This window comes from Piliocolobus tephrosceles, chromosome 8, assembly GCF_002776525.5.
Source record: "Piliocolobus tephrosceles isolate RC106 chromosome 8, ASM277652v3, whole genome shotgun sequence".
In the NCBI taxonomy this organism is placed as follows: Eukaryota; Metazoa; Chordata; class Mammalia; order Primates; family Cercopithecidae; genus Piliocolobus; species Piliocolobus tephrosceles.
The window spans coordinates 104,455,227-104,472,747 of record NC_045441.1 but is presented as its reverse complement, the minus strand read 5'-3'; the positions used below and the strand labels follow the sequence as shown (position 1 = coordinate 104,472,747).

Here is a 17,521-nt window from a genome sequence, read left to right as displayed (position 1 = left end):
GTTTTGTGCAGGTGAAATAAGAACCCAATTCCACATACAGTCAGTGCAGAGCAATTTGGGTTTCTCTTTCAAGTCGTGAGGCGTGGATACTATTACCTTTGCATCGGAGAAGCAGTTTCCACATGGCCACATGACGTTAGATCCACTCTGTAGCTACGGGTATTTGGGCCAAACACCATTTCCTGATATTTACTTGCAAAGATTTTTACACATCATTTTTTATAGGAATAGCCATTTGTACTTAAAATAGAGTTTTGGAAAATGACCAATGTAACTCCAACGATGAGAAAAGTAAATATAAGCACAGTCTGGAACCGATAAATTATAGACCAAGAACCAGGATGGACTTGCAGTGAAGATTCAGGCTCAGAGAGGCACACTGACTTGCCTGAGATCACACACGCTTTTGGGAGCCTAGCTGGTGTTCTGAGTTAGTCTGGTGTGTCTGGTGTGCGTTCATGATATCACCCACCTTTTTACTTGTATCTCAGGTATCCATTGCACCACGGAGTTGTGTACTCTTGGGTAAGCCATTATCTTCTCTGTGCCTTTGTTTACTGTAAAAGGAGATCATTCACTTAGGTGAAATCCAGGTCTCTCAAGTTCTCTGACTCTTTGATTTCCCCTTTTCTGTTAGATTGAAGTGCATGTTAAACCCCAATTTCCTGAACACATTATTTTTTTTCTCTCTTAAGGAAAAATCTGTGCTGGAGGAAATAGATGTGATAGTGGCCAGCTTGCTGGATATTCTGCTGAGGACCATATTGGAGATCACCAGCCGACCTCAGCCGTCCAGCTCAGCAATGCGGTTCCAGTTCCAGGATGTCACTGTAAGATCATAGAGCAGATGGCACGTGGAACAGGGCCTGGTTGTGCTTGTTAAAGCTTCAGTCACGTTGCAGGTGGCTTGATGTTATAATCTAGAAAATCTGACCTTAGGAGAGTAACCCATGAGCATTTCAAAATCATATGAGGTTACCTTAATTTTATAAGGAAACCAAGATATAAAGCATGTTTGTTAAAGGAACTTGGAATAAGCAGTTTTTAATTGCAGAAAGCCAGCTTTGATATTAGTCATACCTTGTCCGGTTTAAATTAATCCCAGATTTTATATCCCAAGTCAACTTGATAACTTTTTATTTTCTTATCATCCGTCAAATTGCTTGAGGAAATGAGAAGAGTGAAACAGAGTAATAGGAGTCAGGGGCCCTGAGTTTTCATTCCAGATTTTTCAATCTGACTAGTCATGATCATAACTTTTCTCGGCCTCAGTTTCCTTAGCTAGGAAATGAGAAGGTTGAAATTGGCAGTTTTATTTATTTATTTATTTATTTATTTATTTATTTTTGAGACGGAGTCTTGCTGTGTCGCCCAGGCTAGAGTGCAGTGGCACAATCTTGGCTCACTACAACCTCTGCCTCCTGGGTTCAAGCGATTCCCCCTGCCTCAGCCTCCTGAGTAGCTGGGATTACAGGTGCCCGCCACCATGCCCAGATAATTTTTGTATTTTTAGTAGAGACAATGTTTCACCATGTTGGTCAGGCTGGTCTCAAGCTCCTGACCTCAGATGATCCAGCCGCCTCGGCCTCCCAAAGTGTTGGGATTACAGGCATGAACCACCATGCCTAGTCTGCAATTGGCAAAATTTAAGGTGCTTTGAAGTGCCACTATTTTGAGTCTAATATTATATCTGTATTTTATATTCATGTAAAACATTAAGAAAAAATATTAAGAAATAATATATCTAGCAGTTAAAATGTGTATCTATTTATGTATATACAGGAATACAAAATGGTATAGCTACCATGGAAAATAGTGGCTCTCCTATGTATACTATAATATACAAGTTATGAATGGTGCACTTTCTCAATACTCTCATCAGCATTTGGGGGTTGTCTCTATTTGGAGTGGAGAGCATTCTGATAGCTATGTAGTGGTGTCTTATTGTGGTTTTAATTTTCACGTCCCTAATGGCTAATGATGCTGAGCATCTTTTCACATACTTATTTGCCATCTAAATATCCTCTTCAGTAAAATGTCTTTTCATGTCTTTTTGTCATTTTTTAAATTGGATTGTTTTTCCACTGTTGAGTTTTTATTTCTTTTTATAATATGTGGTTTGCAGGTATCTTCTCCTACCCTGTAACTTGTTTTTTCATCCTCTTAACAAGCTCGGCAGAGCAAAAATTTTTAATTTCGTGTAAGTCCAGTTTATTAATTTCCTTTTATGGTTCAAGCTTTGACTCTTTTTGCCTAGCCCTGTATCTTAAATGTTATCTCCTAGTTTCTTTCCTAAAAGTAGTATAGTTTTATATTTTACGTGTAAGTCCTTAACCATTTTGTATGTGTCAGATAATTCTAACAGTCTGACATTGCAATGTGGACATCTATTATCTTTTTCATTCAATTTGAGATTTTCTTAGATCTTAATAGGATGTGTTATTTTCTCTTATGACCAAGACATTTCTATATTATAAGGTTTTGGATCTTACATAAACCTTCTGTTTTAGCTGGCTTTATGTGACACCATTCATCAGGGGAACGGTGAGTGCCTACATGTTATGATGAGACAGAGATAGAAATCCAGCTTTGCCTCTTGGCTTCCATTGACACCTGAGGCAAGAGGGCTTCTTGTTACTGCTGATTGAGGTGGAAGTTCTGGTTCTGCATGTGGTCTCTCCTGACAAAGTGGTGGGAGTGGCTTTGTTACTGCTGGGCCATAGTAGCCATCCTGACTCTCTACTAGGCCTCTTTGACACCACCTCGGTGGGGAGGGAAAAAATGTGACTTGTTACTGCCAGTTGTGGGTGGAAGTCCAGGTTGCTCCCGTTGTTTTCATAACCCATGGGTATGAAAGTACCTGCTCCCTATTTGACCTTCTCTGGCTCCACTCTAGGAGAGATGTTGGGGCACCTCACTACATCCTCATGAGGGTGGAAGTCTAGGCTCCTCACTCAGCCTTTGCAGTGAACGGGTGACTGAGGCCAAAGTTTTCTGTGGTGTTCAGCTAGAATAGAGCAGTTGTGGCTAAAAGTATTGCCCTGCAGGGCTGCCCTTTCCTAGTCCTTTGGCTGGAGAAATAAGGTTTTATTGGGACTTTGTCTTTTGTCTGCCAACTGTTGGTCTTTCACAGTTGCTGGCCTCTTCAGCCGCGTGTTTGAAATATATGAGGCAAAAAAGAAAACTCAAAGAAATCTACACCATGCCCTTCCTCAGGTCCCAAGGTTCTTGGCCAGTCTGCCCTCTCTCCCCTCCTGTCAGAGTCTTTTTCTGTTTGTTTTATATTTGATATTCAGGTTTTTAGTTGTACTTAGCAGGAGGAATGGGGAGAAGTGTGTCTATACTTTCAACCTGGAAGAGGAAGGATGTCTCTTTCATTATGGTTTTGATGGTAACATTTTAATTGTTTCCTGGCAATATAACTCTTACATAGTTCAAAAGTTATAATGGCACAGCAAACAAAATCATAGCAAATGCTGGACATGGTTAAAGATTGCCTGAGATCAAAAGCGAAAACATTTTTTGAACTGCTTTCTGTTGACGTGCAGAGTGTACAAGGTTGTTGTGCATCAAATCTCTGTGGCATACATGTGGTCTTCAGGTCATATGGTGTAATAACCAATGCTAATTAGGAGACTTCAGGAAGTCAGTGAATCAGGTCTGTGGGTGGAGGTGGGGTAGGGCAGGCAGAGTGATTGTCCCGTGTACTAAATTATAAGAAAATCACATGAGGAGAATCCTTCCTGCATGGCTCTGTGGTACCCCTTGCTGTGTGAGAAGCCAAACTCTCAAGGTATGTGGGGTGAAATTTTCCATGGAACACACACATAAATTATTGGACATCTTTGCTTTTATGCTTGAAGACTTTTTTTTTTTTTTTTTTTTAAGAATACTCAGACAAACCTAGCTTGATTTCTTCTCTGCCATTGCACTGACTCTGATGTTGGTCAAGTTATCAATGTCTCTAAGCCTCTGTTTCTTTGTCTTTAAAACAGAGAAAATAGGCCGGGCATGGCGTCTTACGCCTGTAATCCCAGCACTTTGGGAGGCCAAGGCGGGCGTATTGCTTGAGACAGGGGTTCAAGACCAGCCTGGCCAACTTGTTGAAACCCCTACTAAAAATACAAAAAAATTAGCCAGGCGTGTTGGTGGGTACCTGTAATCCTAGCTACTCAGGAGACTGAGGCACAAAAACAGCTTGAACCCAGGAAGTGGAGGTTGTAGTGAGCCGAGATCACACCACTGCACTCTAGCCCGGGTGACAGAGTGAGACCGTGTCTCATAAATAAATAAATAAGTCAGAGAAAATAGTTGTACTTATCTCAAAGTTAGTGTGAGGATTCCTCAGATCTGTAAAGGTGTTTAAACAGTATCTGGTCTGCTAGCTCGACCAATGCTGGCCATTAGTCATTATGGTAGCAGCAGCAGTCACAGTCATACCATGATTGTTGCAGACGTGCTTGATGTATTGTTGTTGTTATAATAATTCTATGGCGAGAAATATGCCTTGGTCATTCACAAAATCCATTCTCTGGAGACTGAAGATCTGTTGAGTTTCTTTATCATTTTCTCACAGAGAACAGGCTTTCTGAATAGGGAGTCTTTACATGACAATTCTACATTGAGCACCTTTTCATTCTGTGCAGACACATATGGAAAAGTGCCCATGACAGGTAGACACACTGTGAGTAAACGCAGATCCCACAGTGTGCCATGATGAATTCTTCCAGTGTTCTGTAAGCACCATGATTGTTACCCTGCCTCCCAGCCACACCAGCATGAGCACTGGCTTCTGCTGTATCATAGTTCCAGATAACAGAGGCCTTATTTTTACAATTTAAAAGGATTGTACTTTTTGTTTTCCCACCAACTGTTTTTTGAACTTTAAAATGCTTTCTCTAGCGAGAAAAAAAAAAAGCACCATTGTGATCAATTCCTTTCAACAGTCTTAATTATAGGTAGAAGCAGATTCTATAAAGCAGTACAAATGACCACTTGCCTTGCATTCTCAACTGATGGAGCTCCAGAGTTCCTTACAATTATAAATGCGTACTTGTTCATAACTCTGTTAAATACCATTTATGGAGCAGGTGATTCTTCTGGGCATAGGCCAGGTCTAAGACAGCTAATCTGATGTGTTCATCTAAAAGTTTCATGTGTTGTCGGTTTGTGATTGGGGTATGGAAATGGGTCTGGGTTAATTCTATAAGAAATATATGGAAAAAATAATGTATGTGTATAATAGCTTTCATGAAGACAGTTGTAGCCATCCAATACCCGTGCTATACAAAATCATTTATAGAAATTCTCATTATACTCAATCTATACCTAAAATGGCCACTGAGGACTACAGAGTTTTTAAGGTGATTTATATATAAGAAAGTATCACACTGCAGCTAAGTACATCTTGGCCACTGATGGCTTTTTATTTCTTTTTAACAAATTATGGGTCTAGGATTTTCATATCAATACATTCTTAAAATATCTTAAAAACAAAGAAAATTACATTATGGATAAAATGTACATTAGTAATTGGATGTCACCACTAAAAGACTTAGTCGTGTAACCAAATACCACCTGTCCCCCAAAAACCTATGGAAATAAAAAAATTTAAAAATTAGTTAAAATTTAGATTTAAAAAATAGAGCAAAAAAATTACATTATGGATAAAATATACATTAGTATATTTTAGTAATTGGACATGTAGGCCTCCTAACAGAGTTGAATGTGGTTGGAGTTCCTAAACAGCATAAGTGAATAAATGACATTGTAGAGTAGATGTTGGGATTGACAATAATCATCCTAAATGCCTAAGGGATTATATGTCATGGTTATAAGTTATTGCAATGGGCCTAAGTCAGGTATGACAAATAAAATCATAAATCTAGATTCAAACCGGTTGTTCCCCTATGTATATTGACTGTAAAGACTTAAGATGAAAGTCTATTCATTATTGCATACTACTACTTATTACTAAATTTACAACAAATAATATGTCATTTTTCCCACTTCAACATATTTCACTATTCACAGGATTGTGTGTTGAAGTAAATGTCTTAGGAAAATTAATCTAATAGCTGTATTAAAGACAATGTGAATATGATATGGAAAAACTAAGAGATGGAAAAGAGATGAATGGGTTTCTGCTAACTAGATTTGCATTTTTAAGTCAAGGCATATTAAGAGAAAGGTAAAAAAGTATGAACCTTAGTTATCAACTGTTGGATTCTAGTATACTTACTAATATTTTAATTATAACTGTTTGGATGAACGGAGGCAAGATGGTGCACTTCCGAGTTCTTCATCACCAACTTTTCCCGCGCGCACGAAAATGCAGCCGGTGCCCGGGATGGTGCAGACCAACCAGGCATGCGCCAGGTGACGTCAATCCGAAGAGACCAAGATTTACCTGGTTGCACCTGCGGAACGCCCCCCAACAGGCCCGTGCCCCGCCTATTGCCCTCCCACTCCTAGAAAAGCCGCTCCCGGCAGACGTGTGGCGCGGACTTCCCAGCCCCTCCCACTCCTGTCGGGACTGCCTTAGGAACTCCGCGGGAGAGCTCCACCGGGCGACTGTGTTGGCCTCCTTTGCCGGAGGCCGACAGACCTCTCCCTACCCACCTTCTTCCCTGAAGCTAGGTGACCAAAAATAAATTTGCAGTTTTGCTCCTAGCCTTGCCTACTCGCTGGTTCTTTTGTGCTCGCTCTGGTGGTCTTAGAAAAACAAATCAATAACCAAAAAACTCAGGTGTATTTTCTCTGTACAATCAAATAGTCTGAGCAGAGGAAGATGAGTCACTGAGTACCGACTTCTAGAACCAGAGATGCCTGGGTTCACATCCCAGTCTCACAATTCTCAAGCTATGGAACCTGGGGTAAATTTCTGAATCTTAAGAGATAATTATCTTTTCTTTAAAGTGAAGTTGATTGTGTCTCCCCAACAAGGCCCAAACAAGGAATGAACTCAATAGTATAGTCAAAGTATGGTAACTTACACATAGTGCCATTCCATAAATCATAGTGTTGTCACATGTCTTTTTTTATTTTATTGAGGTATAATTGACATAAAACAAATGATACCCGTTTGAAATATACAATTTTAATTTTGACATATGTGTATTCCTATGAACCATCACCACAATCAAGATAGCAAATATGTTCATCACTTTCAAAAGTTTCCTTGTGCCCCTCTTGATTGCCTCTCTTTTGCTTCTCCATGCTACCTCATCCCCAAGCAGCTACTGACCTGCTTTTTATAGTAACTTATCTGTTACTGTATGTAACTTTACATTTTTCAGAATTTGATATGAATGGAATCATGTAGTACATAGTTATTATTATTAATCATATAATGCATAGTTTTTTGCGGGGTCATTGGGTCAGGGAATTCTGTCTTCACACACAATATATTTGAGTTTCATCCTTATTCTTTTGTCTATCAATAGTTTATTCCTTCTTATTGCTGAATAGTATTCCATTGTATGGCTATACTGCAATTTGTTCATTCATTCACCTCTTGGTAGACATTTGGGTTGTTCCTAGGTTTGGCTGTTGTGTTCCATTTACCTGTTTTTCTGTTTTGACACCAATAACATACTATCTTGATTTTCATGTGTTTTATAATAAATCTTAAAAGTCAGGAAGTGTAAGTCTTCCAACTTTACTTTTCTTTTTCAAAGTTGTTTTGACTATTTTAGGTCCTTTTCACTTCCTTACAGATTTTAAAGTCAGATCAACGTTTCAATTTCTAACCCCCAGAGCTATGCTAGGATAATTAGTGGGATTGCATTGAATGTATATATTGATTTGGGGATAATTGACTTTTTTTTTTTTTTTTTTTTTTTTTGAGATGGAGTTTCACTCGTGTCACCCGGGCTGGAATGCAGTGGTGCAATCTCAGCTCACTGCAACCTCCACCTCCTGGGTTCAAGCAATTCTCCTGCCTCAGCCTCCCGAGTAGCTAGGATTACAGGCATGCACCACTATGCCCGGCTAATTTTGTATTTTTAGTAGAGCTTGGGTTTCACCATGTTGGCCAGGTTCGTCTCAAACTCCTGACCTCAGGTGATTCACCCGCCTCAGCCTCCCAAAGGATTACAGGCATGAGCCACCACGCCCAGCCAGAATTGACATCTTAACGATATTGCATTTCCCAATCCTAGTATTAACATGTAATCTCTTCATTTTTTTCAAGTCTTAACTCCACCCCTCAGCGTTTTGCAACCTTCAGTGTGCAGATTTTATACATCTTTTGTCGTATATATCAGTAATTATTTCATATTTTAATGATATTTTAAATTTCAATTTCAGATTGTTCATTTTTAGTGTGTAGAAGTAAAATTGATTCTTGTACATTGATCTTATATTCTGGAATGTAAATAAACTCAGTTAGTTCTAGTAGCTCTTTATCAATTTCATAGCTTTTTCTATATACACAGCTGTGCTTTCTGTGAAGAGAGACAGCTTTTTAAAAATTCCTTTCAAAGCTGTATTCCTGATTGCCTTTTCTTGCCTTATTGCACTGACTGAAACCTTCAGTACAATGTTGAATAGGGGTGGTGAATAAGCTTTTGGAGGTTTGAAAAGTCTTTATTTTGTCTTTGCTTTTGGAAGATATTTTTATATTTTATATTTTGGAAGATATTTTTCTTGGTTAATAGTTTTTGGGTTTTTTTTTTTTTTCCTTTTAGTTCTCTGAAGCTGTTGCTCCATTGTCTTTCAGTTTGTATTCTTTCCAAGAGAAATCTTTTCTCATCTTTGTCTTTGTTCTTCTCTGTATAATGTACCCTTTTTTTTCTGAATAGTGTTTTAAGATTTTCTCTACCACTGGCTGTAAGCAATTTGATTATGATGTGCCCTGGTGTAATTTTCTTCTTGTTTCTTGTGCTTGGGGTTTGTAGAGATTCTTTGATATATAGGTTTATAATTTTCAAAGAGTTTGGAAAGGTTTTCTTCTCATTTCTTCAATTATTTTTTCTGTCTCTTCCTTCTCTTCGAGATTACAGTTACATAGATATTCTACTACTTGAAGTTGTCCTACAGTTTGCTGATGCTTTTTTCTGTTTTTCTATCTATTTCAGTTTTTTCTGTCTATGCTTTGTTTTGGAGAATTTCTACTGCCCTCCCTTTCAAGTTCAATAATTTTTTCTTCTGCAGTGTCTAATCTGCCACTCTATCCATTCAGTGAATATTTATCTCACAAATTGTAGCCTTCATCTCTAGAAGTTTAATTTGGGCTCTTTTTATGTCTGCCATGTCTCTAAATTAATATATTCAGTCTTTCCTCTAGCGTCCTGAATAATTAGAATATAGTAATATAACTATGTTAATGTTCTTGTCTGGTAATTCTATTATCTGTGTCATTTCTGCAGCTGTTTCTATTGATGTATTACTTTTTCTCCTCATTTACATCGTTTTTTCCTTCTTCTTGACCCGCCTGGCAATTTTTCATTGCATGCCAGACATTGTGAATTTTACATTGTCGAGAGGAGGATTTTTTTAATTTCTAAAAAATATATTTGAGCTTTGCTATAGAATGAGGTTAAATTTATTGGAAACTGATCATTTTAGGACTTGCTTTTGAAATTTGTGAGGTAGGACCAGAACAGCATTACTCTAGGAGTAATGTTTCCCAGTTCTAAGGAAACACTCTTTTTGGTACTCTAATTGATGCCTTATTAATTGTGAGGTTTTTCCAGTCTGGTTTAAAAAAAAAAAAAAAAAAGGCACTGTTATTCTCAGTCCTGTGTGTGAGCACCAAGCACTGTTCTCTCAATCCTTCCAGATCATTCTTTTCCTAGTGTTGGGTTGGGTTACTTCCTTACACACATACACAAAAATATTAGTACTGTTGCCTTTAAACTTTTTATTTCTTTTGTTAAATATCAAGGATTTCCATGTTCGTTAACAAAGTGTATGTTGAGCTTGAAGGGTGTTTTTTCCACACTGGTTAGTTTCTTGAATATTTACCCTAAAAAATGTAACAGACAATCATTTGTCATACCCGTGTGTTGCAAATGATTATCTGCAAACAAAGATCTAGCCTGAGTACCTGGTTACCCTGACATGGTCTTCAAGTATTATACCTTCCTTGGGTCTCCCATGGCAGTGGGCGAGGATACATTGAACTTTCCTGACCCACCTGCCTCTGTTGAAAATTTCCACTTCTCAGGGCTTTTAGTCTCTACTTATAAAGTCTGTAGTCATTTCCATGTAAAATCTAAGAAACCAGTTCCCAATTAAATTGCACTTCTGTAAATATACAGTTAGTTACCAGTGATTGCCTCTCCTATTGTCTTTGTTTTGTTTTAAATGATATTACTCTGTTTAAAAGTAGATAAATTCTTTGCTGAGCAAAAACGGTTGCATTGAAAATACAAGCACTTTAAGTTAGAAGTTCATTCAAAAATGCAAGTGATAGCAATTTTATGTAGGTCTTCAAATCTGTGGATGCTATGTTTACTTTTTTATTGTTAATTTTTAAGAATTAGAATTTGTGGTTATAAATCACATAGAGCCCAAGCACAAAAAGAATGGCCAATTAAAAAATTATTTTCTGGCTCAAGCCTGTAATCCCAGCACTTTGGGAGGCCGAGACGGGCGGATCACGAGGTCAGGAGATCGAGACCATCCTGGCTAACACGGTGAAACCCCGTCTCTACTAAAAATACAAAAACTAGCCGGGCGAGGTAGCGGGCGCCTGTAGTCCCAGCTACTCGGGAGGCTGAGGCAGGAGAATGGCGTAAACCCAGGAGGCGGAGCTTGCAGTGAGCTGAGATCCGGTCACTGCACTCCAGTCCGGGCGACAGAGCGAGACGCCGCCTCAAAAAAAAAAAAAAATTATTTTCAATCCTCCAAGACATCTGAATGACACTATTTTTTAAAAGGAGATTGAAATGAACATTATGCAAAGTCAGGCTTTCATTGTACCCTGTGAGTCAGCAGATCAACTCTCTGATGAGTTGGAGGAGGTCATATGAATTCAAAAATGGAGCCTGAAGCTACAGGAAGGGCTTTGGAGGCAGAAAGACTGGGGGATAACTCCAGCTCTGCTACTTTCTAGCTGAGTGACTTGGGGCAAGTCATTAAGCACATCAGAAACTACATTTTACCTTCTTCAAAAAGGTGTTATACCCCCACCTCATAGTGTTGATATGAAACTTAAATGATATATTTAGTGCAGACATTTTAAATGCTCAGTAAATGATCATCACCCTCAGTGCCTTACCTTCTTTAAATGTGTGAAGTTAGTTCCCAAGTGAAAAGCTTCCACCCAAGTTATAAAAAAAAATCGTCTCTAAAATTATAAATTTCTGAATACCAGGTAAATAAATGGTAATCATCATAGGGAGAAGTTTTGGATGTGACATTTTGGGTAATTTAGATTAGGAAGACTTTACAGGGCAAGTTTGGATCATAGTGATTTCATTTTAACGTATTCTCTTTGAGGACAGTTCAGTGTAAGTTACTGATGTTCTTTTATGTCCTTACTAAAAGAAAAAAAATATGCTTTTTTTTTTTTTAAACTTAGGGGGAATTTGTTGCTTGTCTCCTGTCCCTATTACGACAAATGACTGATAGACATTATCAACAGCTTCTTGATAGTTTCAATACGAAAGAAGAACTAAGGGTAAGTGACTTTTTAAAATTATTTTCTTTAACATATCTTTTTAGTTTCTCTTGTTTTTATTCATCACTGTTCAGATAAATCCTACACAATTGCTTTACCTGTTTCCATTAAGTTCTAAGCAGTTTTTTCTCAGTCTCATCCACAGATCTGCTCATCTATATTTGCTTTTAAAGATTTCTATTACTCAGGCAAAGCTATTAACTCTCATTTCAGAGAAGGATATAGGATGTGAAGTATCTGTCATCAAAGTTCAATAAACTAGAAGCAGAATAACAGAACTGAAGAGATAAAAACAAATAGACTAACTCTGCAAACCTAGAAATATTGCCTTAATAGGAGCTAAAGGAGAATATGTAAATATGTTCGCTCATTTCATCTCACTAAAACCATAATGAGAAGTTCTGGCTACAACTTTTTGACTAGGGATACAGAGTTATTTCATATTCTGTATCAACTATAGTCTAATCAATATGCTGTGCTACTCTGACAAGCTGACATTAAATAGGAAATATGGATGCCAGGTTTATAAAAATCCGGTATTTACTGAGATTTGTGGAAATGTAATGCATTGGTTTCACGAAATGCTTGATTATTCTTAGAGGAATGATATGATCCGTCATCTTCCGTATTTACTTGTATTTCTCTTCCATCTCTTCAGTTTTCCAGACAACTTTAATATGGAAACCATCATATTGGAAGTGTTGCTTTTAAGCTGGGTGGTGGAGAATTATAGGACCAAAAGTACAGTTCTGCTATGACATGTGCTTGATTGGAAGCCTTCCCAGTGCCTTAGGGGAAGAAATTATTGATTTTTTAATATAGATAATGCGTAGGGGTAGCTTGTCTTTGACTTTAACTGAAAAATATTGTATGATCTCAGAAAAATCTTCCTGTTGTTACCTTAGAGAAGTTGACAAGCTGAGTCATATAACACGAAGAATCATTTGTGGCAGATATAATCCCTCAGCAGTCAGTCATTTGGCATATGGCATCATGTTTTTCATTCTTATATTCAATCTTTTTTCTTTTTTTTTTCTTTTTTTTTTTTTGTTTGAGATGGGTTTTACTGTTACTCAGGCTGGAGTGCAGTGGTACAATAGTGGCTCACCCCTGGGCTCAGACAATCCTCCTGCCTCCGCTTCCCAAGTAGCTGCGACTACAGGCACATGCCACCACACTTAGCTAATTTTTAAATTTTTTTGTAGAGGTGGAGTCTCACTGTGTTGCCCAGGCTGGTCTCAAACTCCTGGCCTAAAGAAATCCTCCCATCTCAGCCTCCCAAAGTACTCGGATTACAGGCATGAGCCACCATACCTGGCCTTTCATTCAGTTTTGAGTTTAGAATTAAAAATGGACAAAAAGCCTTAGGACTTAACCACTCTGAGTATAGAAATCTATAACATCAAAAGGAAGATGACTGTGCATTTATGCATTTATTAACTTTCATTAGAAATTGTATTCTTAACACAGTTAAAGAATCATTAGGTTTTACTTAAGAAGTCTGTGACTTCATGTTTGAAAATTTCCCATAGGAAAAGCCTACACATTTTTATGCAGCCTGGAAATTAAAAAACAGCAGAGAAGCATAAACTGAAAGACGTGATTAATTATCCGGATGTTGAGTTTTATGCTTTGGTATTCATGTTAGCAGTAATAAAACAAATGGAAATAACGAATAAAATGTTTTATGTAGACTTTTCTCATTTCAGGCAGCCAATGCACCTCTTCATAGGACAATTATATTCCCCTCTCAAAATTATTGAGGCTGGCAGGGCACCGTGGCTCAGGCCTGTAATCCCAGCACTTTGGGAGGCCAAGGCGGGTAGATCACCTGAGATCAAGACCAGCTTGACCAACATAGCAAAATCCTATCTCCACTAAAAACACAAAAATTAGCTGAGCATGGTGGAGCGTGCCTATAGTCCCAGTTGTTTGGGAGGCTGAGGCAGGAGAATCGCTTGAACCCAGGAGGTGGAGGTGGCGGTGAGCCGAGATCACGCCAGTGCACTCCAGCCTGGGAAACAGAGTGAGACTCTGTCTCAAAAAAAATAAAAAAATAAAAAAATAAAAATAGCGAGACCTTCTGACCAGGAGAATTATTTAATGATATTAATTACTTAATCTGCCATTCAGGAAGTGGATATTGAGCAACTCAAGCATGGCAAGCGCTGTGCACCATGTACTAGGGACGTAACCAGGCACAAGATGTCCTGTCCCTGTAGGGGAGTAATCAGACCAATAATGGGCATTAGCACCCTAAGTGGTGAATGTGCAGGGTAAGCACGTGGTGCTATAGAGCATGTGGGAGTTGCTGCCAACCCAGACTCAAGGCATCAGGAAACTTCCCAAGGGAGGTCTCAGCTGAGAACTGAGGTTAGTAGGAGTGTGCTAGATGTATATTTGGCTGGAACGTTCAAACGTCTCTACTAAAATATCACCTGAATGCCCCGACTGACACAGCACACTCTTTACCCCACCTCTATAACACTTATTAGAATCTGAAATATTTTTGTTTATTTGTTTATGTGTATTTCCCACTGGGCCATGAGCTCCTTGATGTCTGAAGCTTTGTCTGGCTCACTGCTGTATCCTCAGATTCCAGACCATGCCTAGCACATAGCAGGCATTCAAGAAACAGTTGTTGATTGTTTGATAGAATATAGAGTTTAAGGCTGTATAAATGAGTTGTAGACTCTGTTTTGAGGACATTTTGAAGCTTTTGAGGGTTTTAAGAAGGGAGAGACAAGATCACATTTGAGGGAAGAAAGACCTGTCTGGTTGCACTATTGAAAATGCATTTGGCCAGACATGGTACCTCATGCCTGTAATCCCAGCACTTTGGGAGGCCAGAGCAGGAGGATCACTTGAACCCATGAGTTTGAGACCAGCCTAGGCAATGTGGCAAGATCCTGTCACTATGAAAAGTTTTTAAAAACTAGCTGGGTGTGGTGGCACATGCCTGTAGTCCCAGCTGCTCAAGAGGGTGAGATGGGAGTATCGCTTCAGCCAGGGAGGTGGAGGCTGCAGTGAGCTGTGATCGCACCACTGCTCTCCAACCTGGGCAATAGAAGGAGACCCTGTCTCAAAAAAAAAAAAAAAAAAAAAAAAGAAAAGAAAAGAAAGAAAGGGGATTCACCGAGGTCAAGATGAGAGGCAGAACTCTGTAAAAGATTTGAAGTAGTAACCTAAGCTAGAAATGACTGTGGCTTGAAATAGAGGTGATTGTGGAGATAGATTCTAGGGACATTTAGGAAGTTGAATTGGCAGGACTCGATGACTGATACTATTAAAAAGGTGAAGGAGAGGGAGGAGTTGTAAATGACTCCTAGGCCTTTTGACAGCTGGCTGGATGTTGGTGTGGTGCCATTCACTGCATGAGGATCCCAGGAGGAGTTAGGTGTACAGGTTTGGGAGCAAAGGTAAATTCAGTTTCAACCTGAGTTTGGCCACCCGAGGGACATTTAGATGGAGTTGTTTAGTAAGTTGTGTCTGAAGTTCAAGAGAGAGAGAGATGGGTTGTGGGATGTAGATCCGGAAACTATCAGCCAACTGACATCATGGGAGTAAATGTGAACATCCAAGGAGAGTGTGGAGTTTGAATGGCCAAAGGACCTACATAGAATCCTAAGCCTAAGGAGGGAGGCATGATAAACAGCGCCTGCTCCTGCAAAGAGGTCAAGTACCATCATGAAAGGTTCCCTAAATATTGTTGGTGAACCTGATGGGCAGTTTCACTGATGATGGTGAAAGCCAACTTGTCATGGATTGAAGAATAGAAAAAAAAAAAAAATAGAAAACGATACAGTGGATTGTATGCAGTGTTTCAAGAAGAGGAGGGATAAGTTTGGATGTGTAGACTTTGTTTTGATGAATACTTATGATGGAGGAGACTTAAGCATGTGTAAATATATTCATGATTAGAGCTGGTGGAGAGGGAGAAGCTGAAAATCTAAGAAAGAGGTACTAACTTTCAGGGCAAGGTCTCTGAGAAGGCAGCAGGAAGGGACAGAATTATCCTTGACTGGGAATAAGATTCTTACACTTTTCCAGTGTAAGAATGAAAGAAATAACTGGAGTGAATGCAGGCTAGAGGACATATATTTAACTTACTAAAGGCTGATTAGTCATCTTGGGTTTGTTTTGTTTTTTTGTTTTGTTCTGTTTTGTTTTTGAGAATGAGTCTCACTCTGTTGCCCAGGCTGGAGTGCAGTGGCGCAATCTCGACTCACTACAACCTCTGTTACCCAGGTTCAAGCAATTCCCCTGCCTCAGCTTCTCAAGTAGCTGGGACTACAGGCATGCGTCACCATGCCTGGCAAATTTTTGTATTTTAGTAGAGATGAGGTGTCACCATGTTGGCCAGGATGATCTCAATCTCCTGACCTTGTGATCTGCCTACCTCGGCCTCCCTAGTCATCTTGTTTTAATCTGCATTTTAAAAGTTCATATATCACATTATAAAAGATATTAATAAATGTTTCCTGTGCTCAATTATCTTTGAAACCAAATATTTCTAGTTATGTTTCTGAACCCTACATTGTAATATTTTCAAAGATAATAACACTTGTCCCTAGACCCTTATACAAAGTCCTTAGTACCAATTTTACTTCAGAAATCAGAATTTTTATGATTTCATAAAGATAATATGGTACATATATAGCACCTCCAGTAAAATCTAGAGTGATACAAAATGTTCACTCCATATGTGATAAATAAAGACTATAAATCATTCTGGTCAGATTTTGCTGCCAAATGGATTATAAGAGCAAAAAAATTTAGAGTAATTTTGGGTTTTGATATTGTAGTAAAGGAAGTGAAGACCTCTAAGCAGCAGGCATTTTATATGCAATTTAGTATGTATCAGGCACTGTTCAAAGCAGTTGATTAATATTAACTCAGTTTAATCCTCAAAAGGACCCCGTGAAGTAGGCTCCCATTATTTTATTGCAGATACCAATTGTTGATTCAACAAACATTTATTGAGCATCTTGATTAGACATCAGGGATATCAGGACTAATAAAAGCCTGTTAGTAAGGCCATCTAAATCATTCTTGTAAGTAAGCATTATGTAAACTGCAGTGATATTGGCTAACAGTTACAGAACACCTCCTCACCCCCATCCCACAGCCATGAGCCAGATGTAGTGCTTACCCCACATTTCATCCTCTCCCTGCCTCCCCCACCATGAGATTGACTGATGCTATTATTGTTAAGTAATTGGGAGAACTATGAATTCTATTAACATCCTGAGCTCTTTGCTCAGGCAGCTAAACTCAGCTTTTCCCTAAACTTTAATAAACTTTCGTAAACCAAACTCTTTCCTATCAAATTATATAAAATTTCAATTGTCAGCTCTTTAAAGATAATAAAGCAGTTCTAGTCATAGAATGGAGATGTCTAAGAAAGGCCAGATTAATAGAAGGAGAGTTATTTGGGGTTTTGTATGTATATTTAGGTTAGAAAGTAAATAGCAGGTAAAGTACAGTTAATAGGGTGATATTTAATGGAAAATTATAAGTGATATTGAAATTAGACACCACAAATTCCACATAACGCTACTGTTTTAAAAAGTAATAAAGTGTAGTTACCCTCCTCTCAACCCCCAATGTATCCTAATCCCCAGAGGTAGCTGCTAACACTTAAACGTATAACTTTGTACACTATTTTGTATACTATGTATATATACATATATATACACACACACACACATATTTTGAATGGAATCATACTATTTATATTGACCTATACTTTTTTTTACATGATAATATCTCATTATATAGCCCACTGCCTTATTCTGCTGAATCTCATTATATGAATGCTACATAATTTAATCATTTCTGATTTTTACCATTAGAATGGGTCTTGCAGTAAACATCTTGATACACCTCTTT

The 17,521-nt window shown here is 38.4% G+C and overlaps 1 protein-coding gene across 2 annotated transcripts in view; it reads left to right on the top strand.

Annotated features, from left to right (window-relative positions):
- Positions 1-17,521, top strand: part of DOCK4 (dedicator of cytokinesis 4) — a 473,748-nt gene that overhangs the window by 350,353 nt on the left and 105,874 nt on the right. For both annotated transcript variants that reach the window (XM_023228190.3, XM_023228191.2), the window contains exons 25-26: positions 696-830; positions 11,531-11,629. In XM_023228190.3, the coding sequence (XP_023083958.1) occupies positions 696-830; positions 11,531-11,629 (234 nt within the window). The remainder of the gene's footprint in view (positions 1-695; positions 831-11,530; positions 11,630-17,521) is intronic.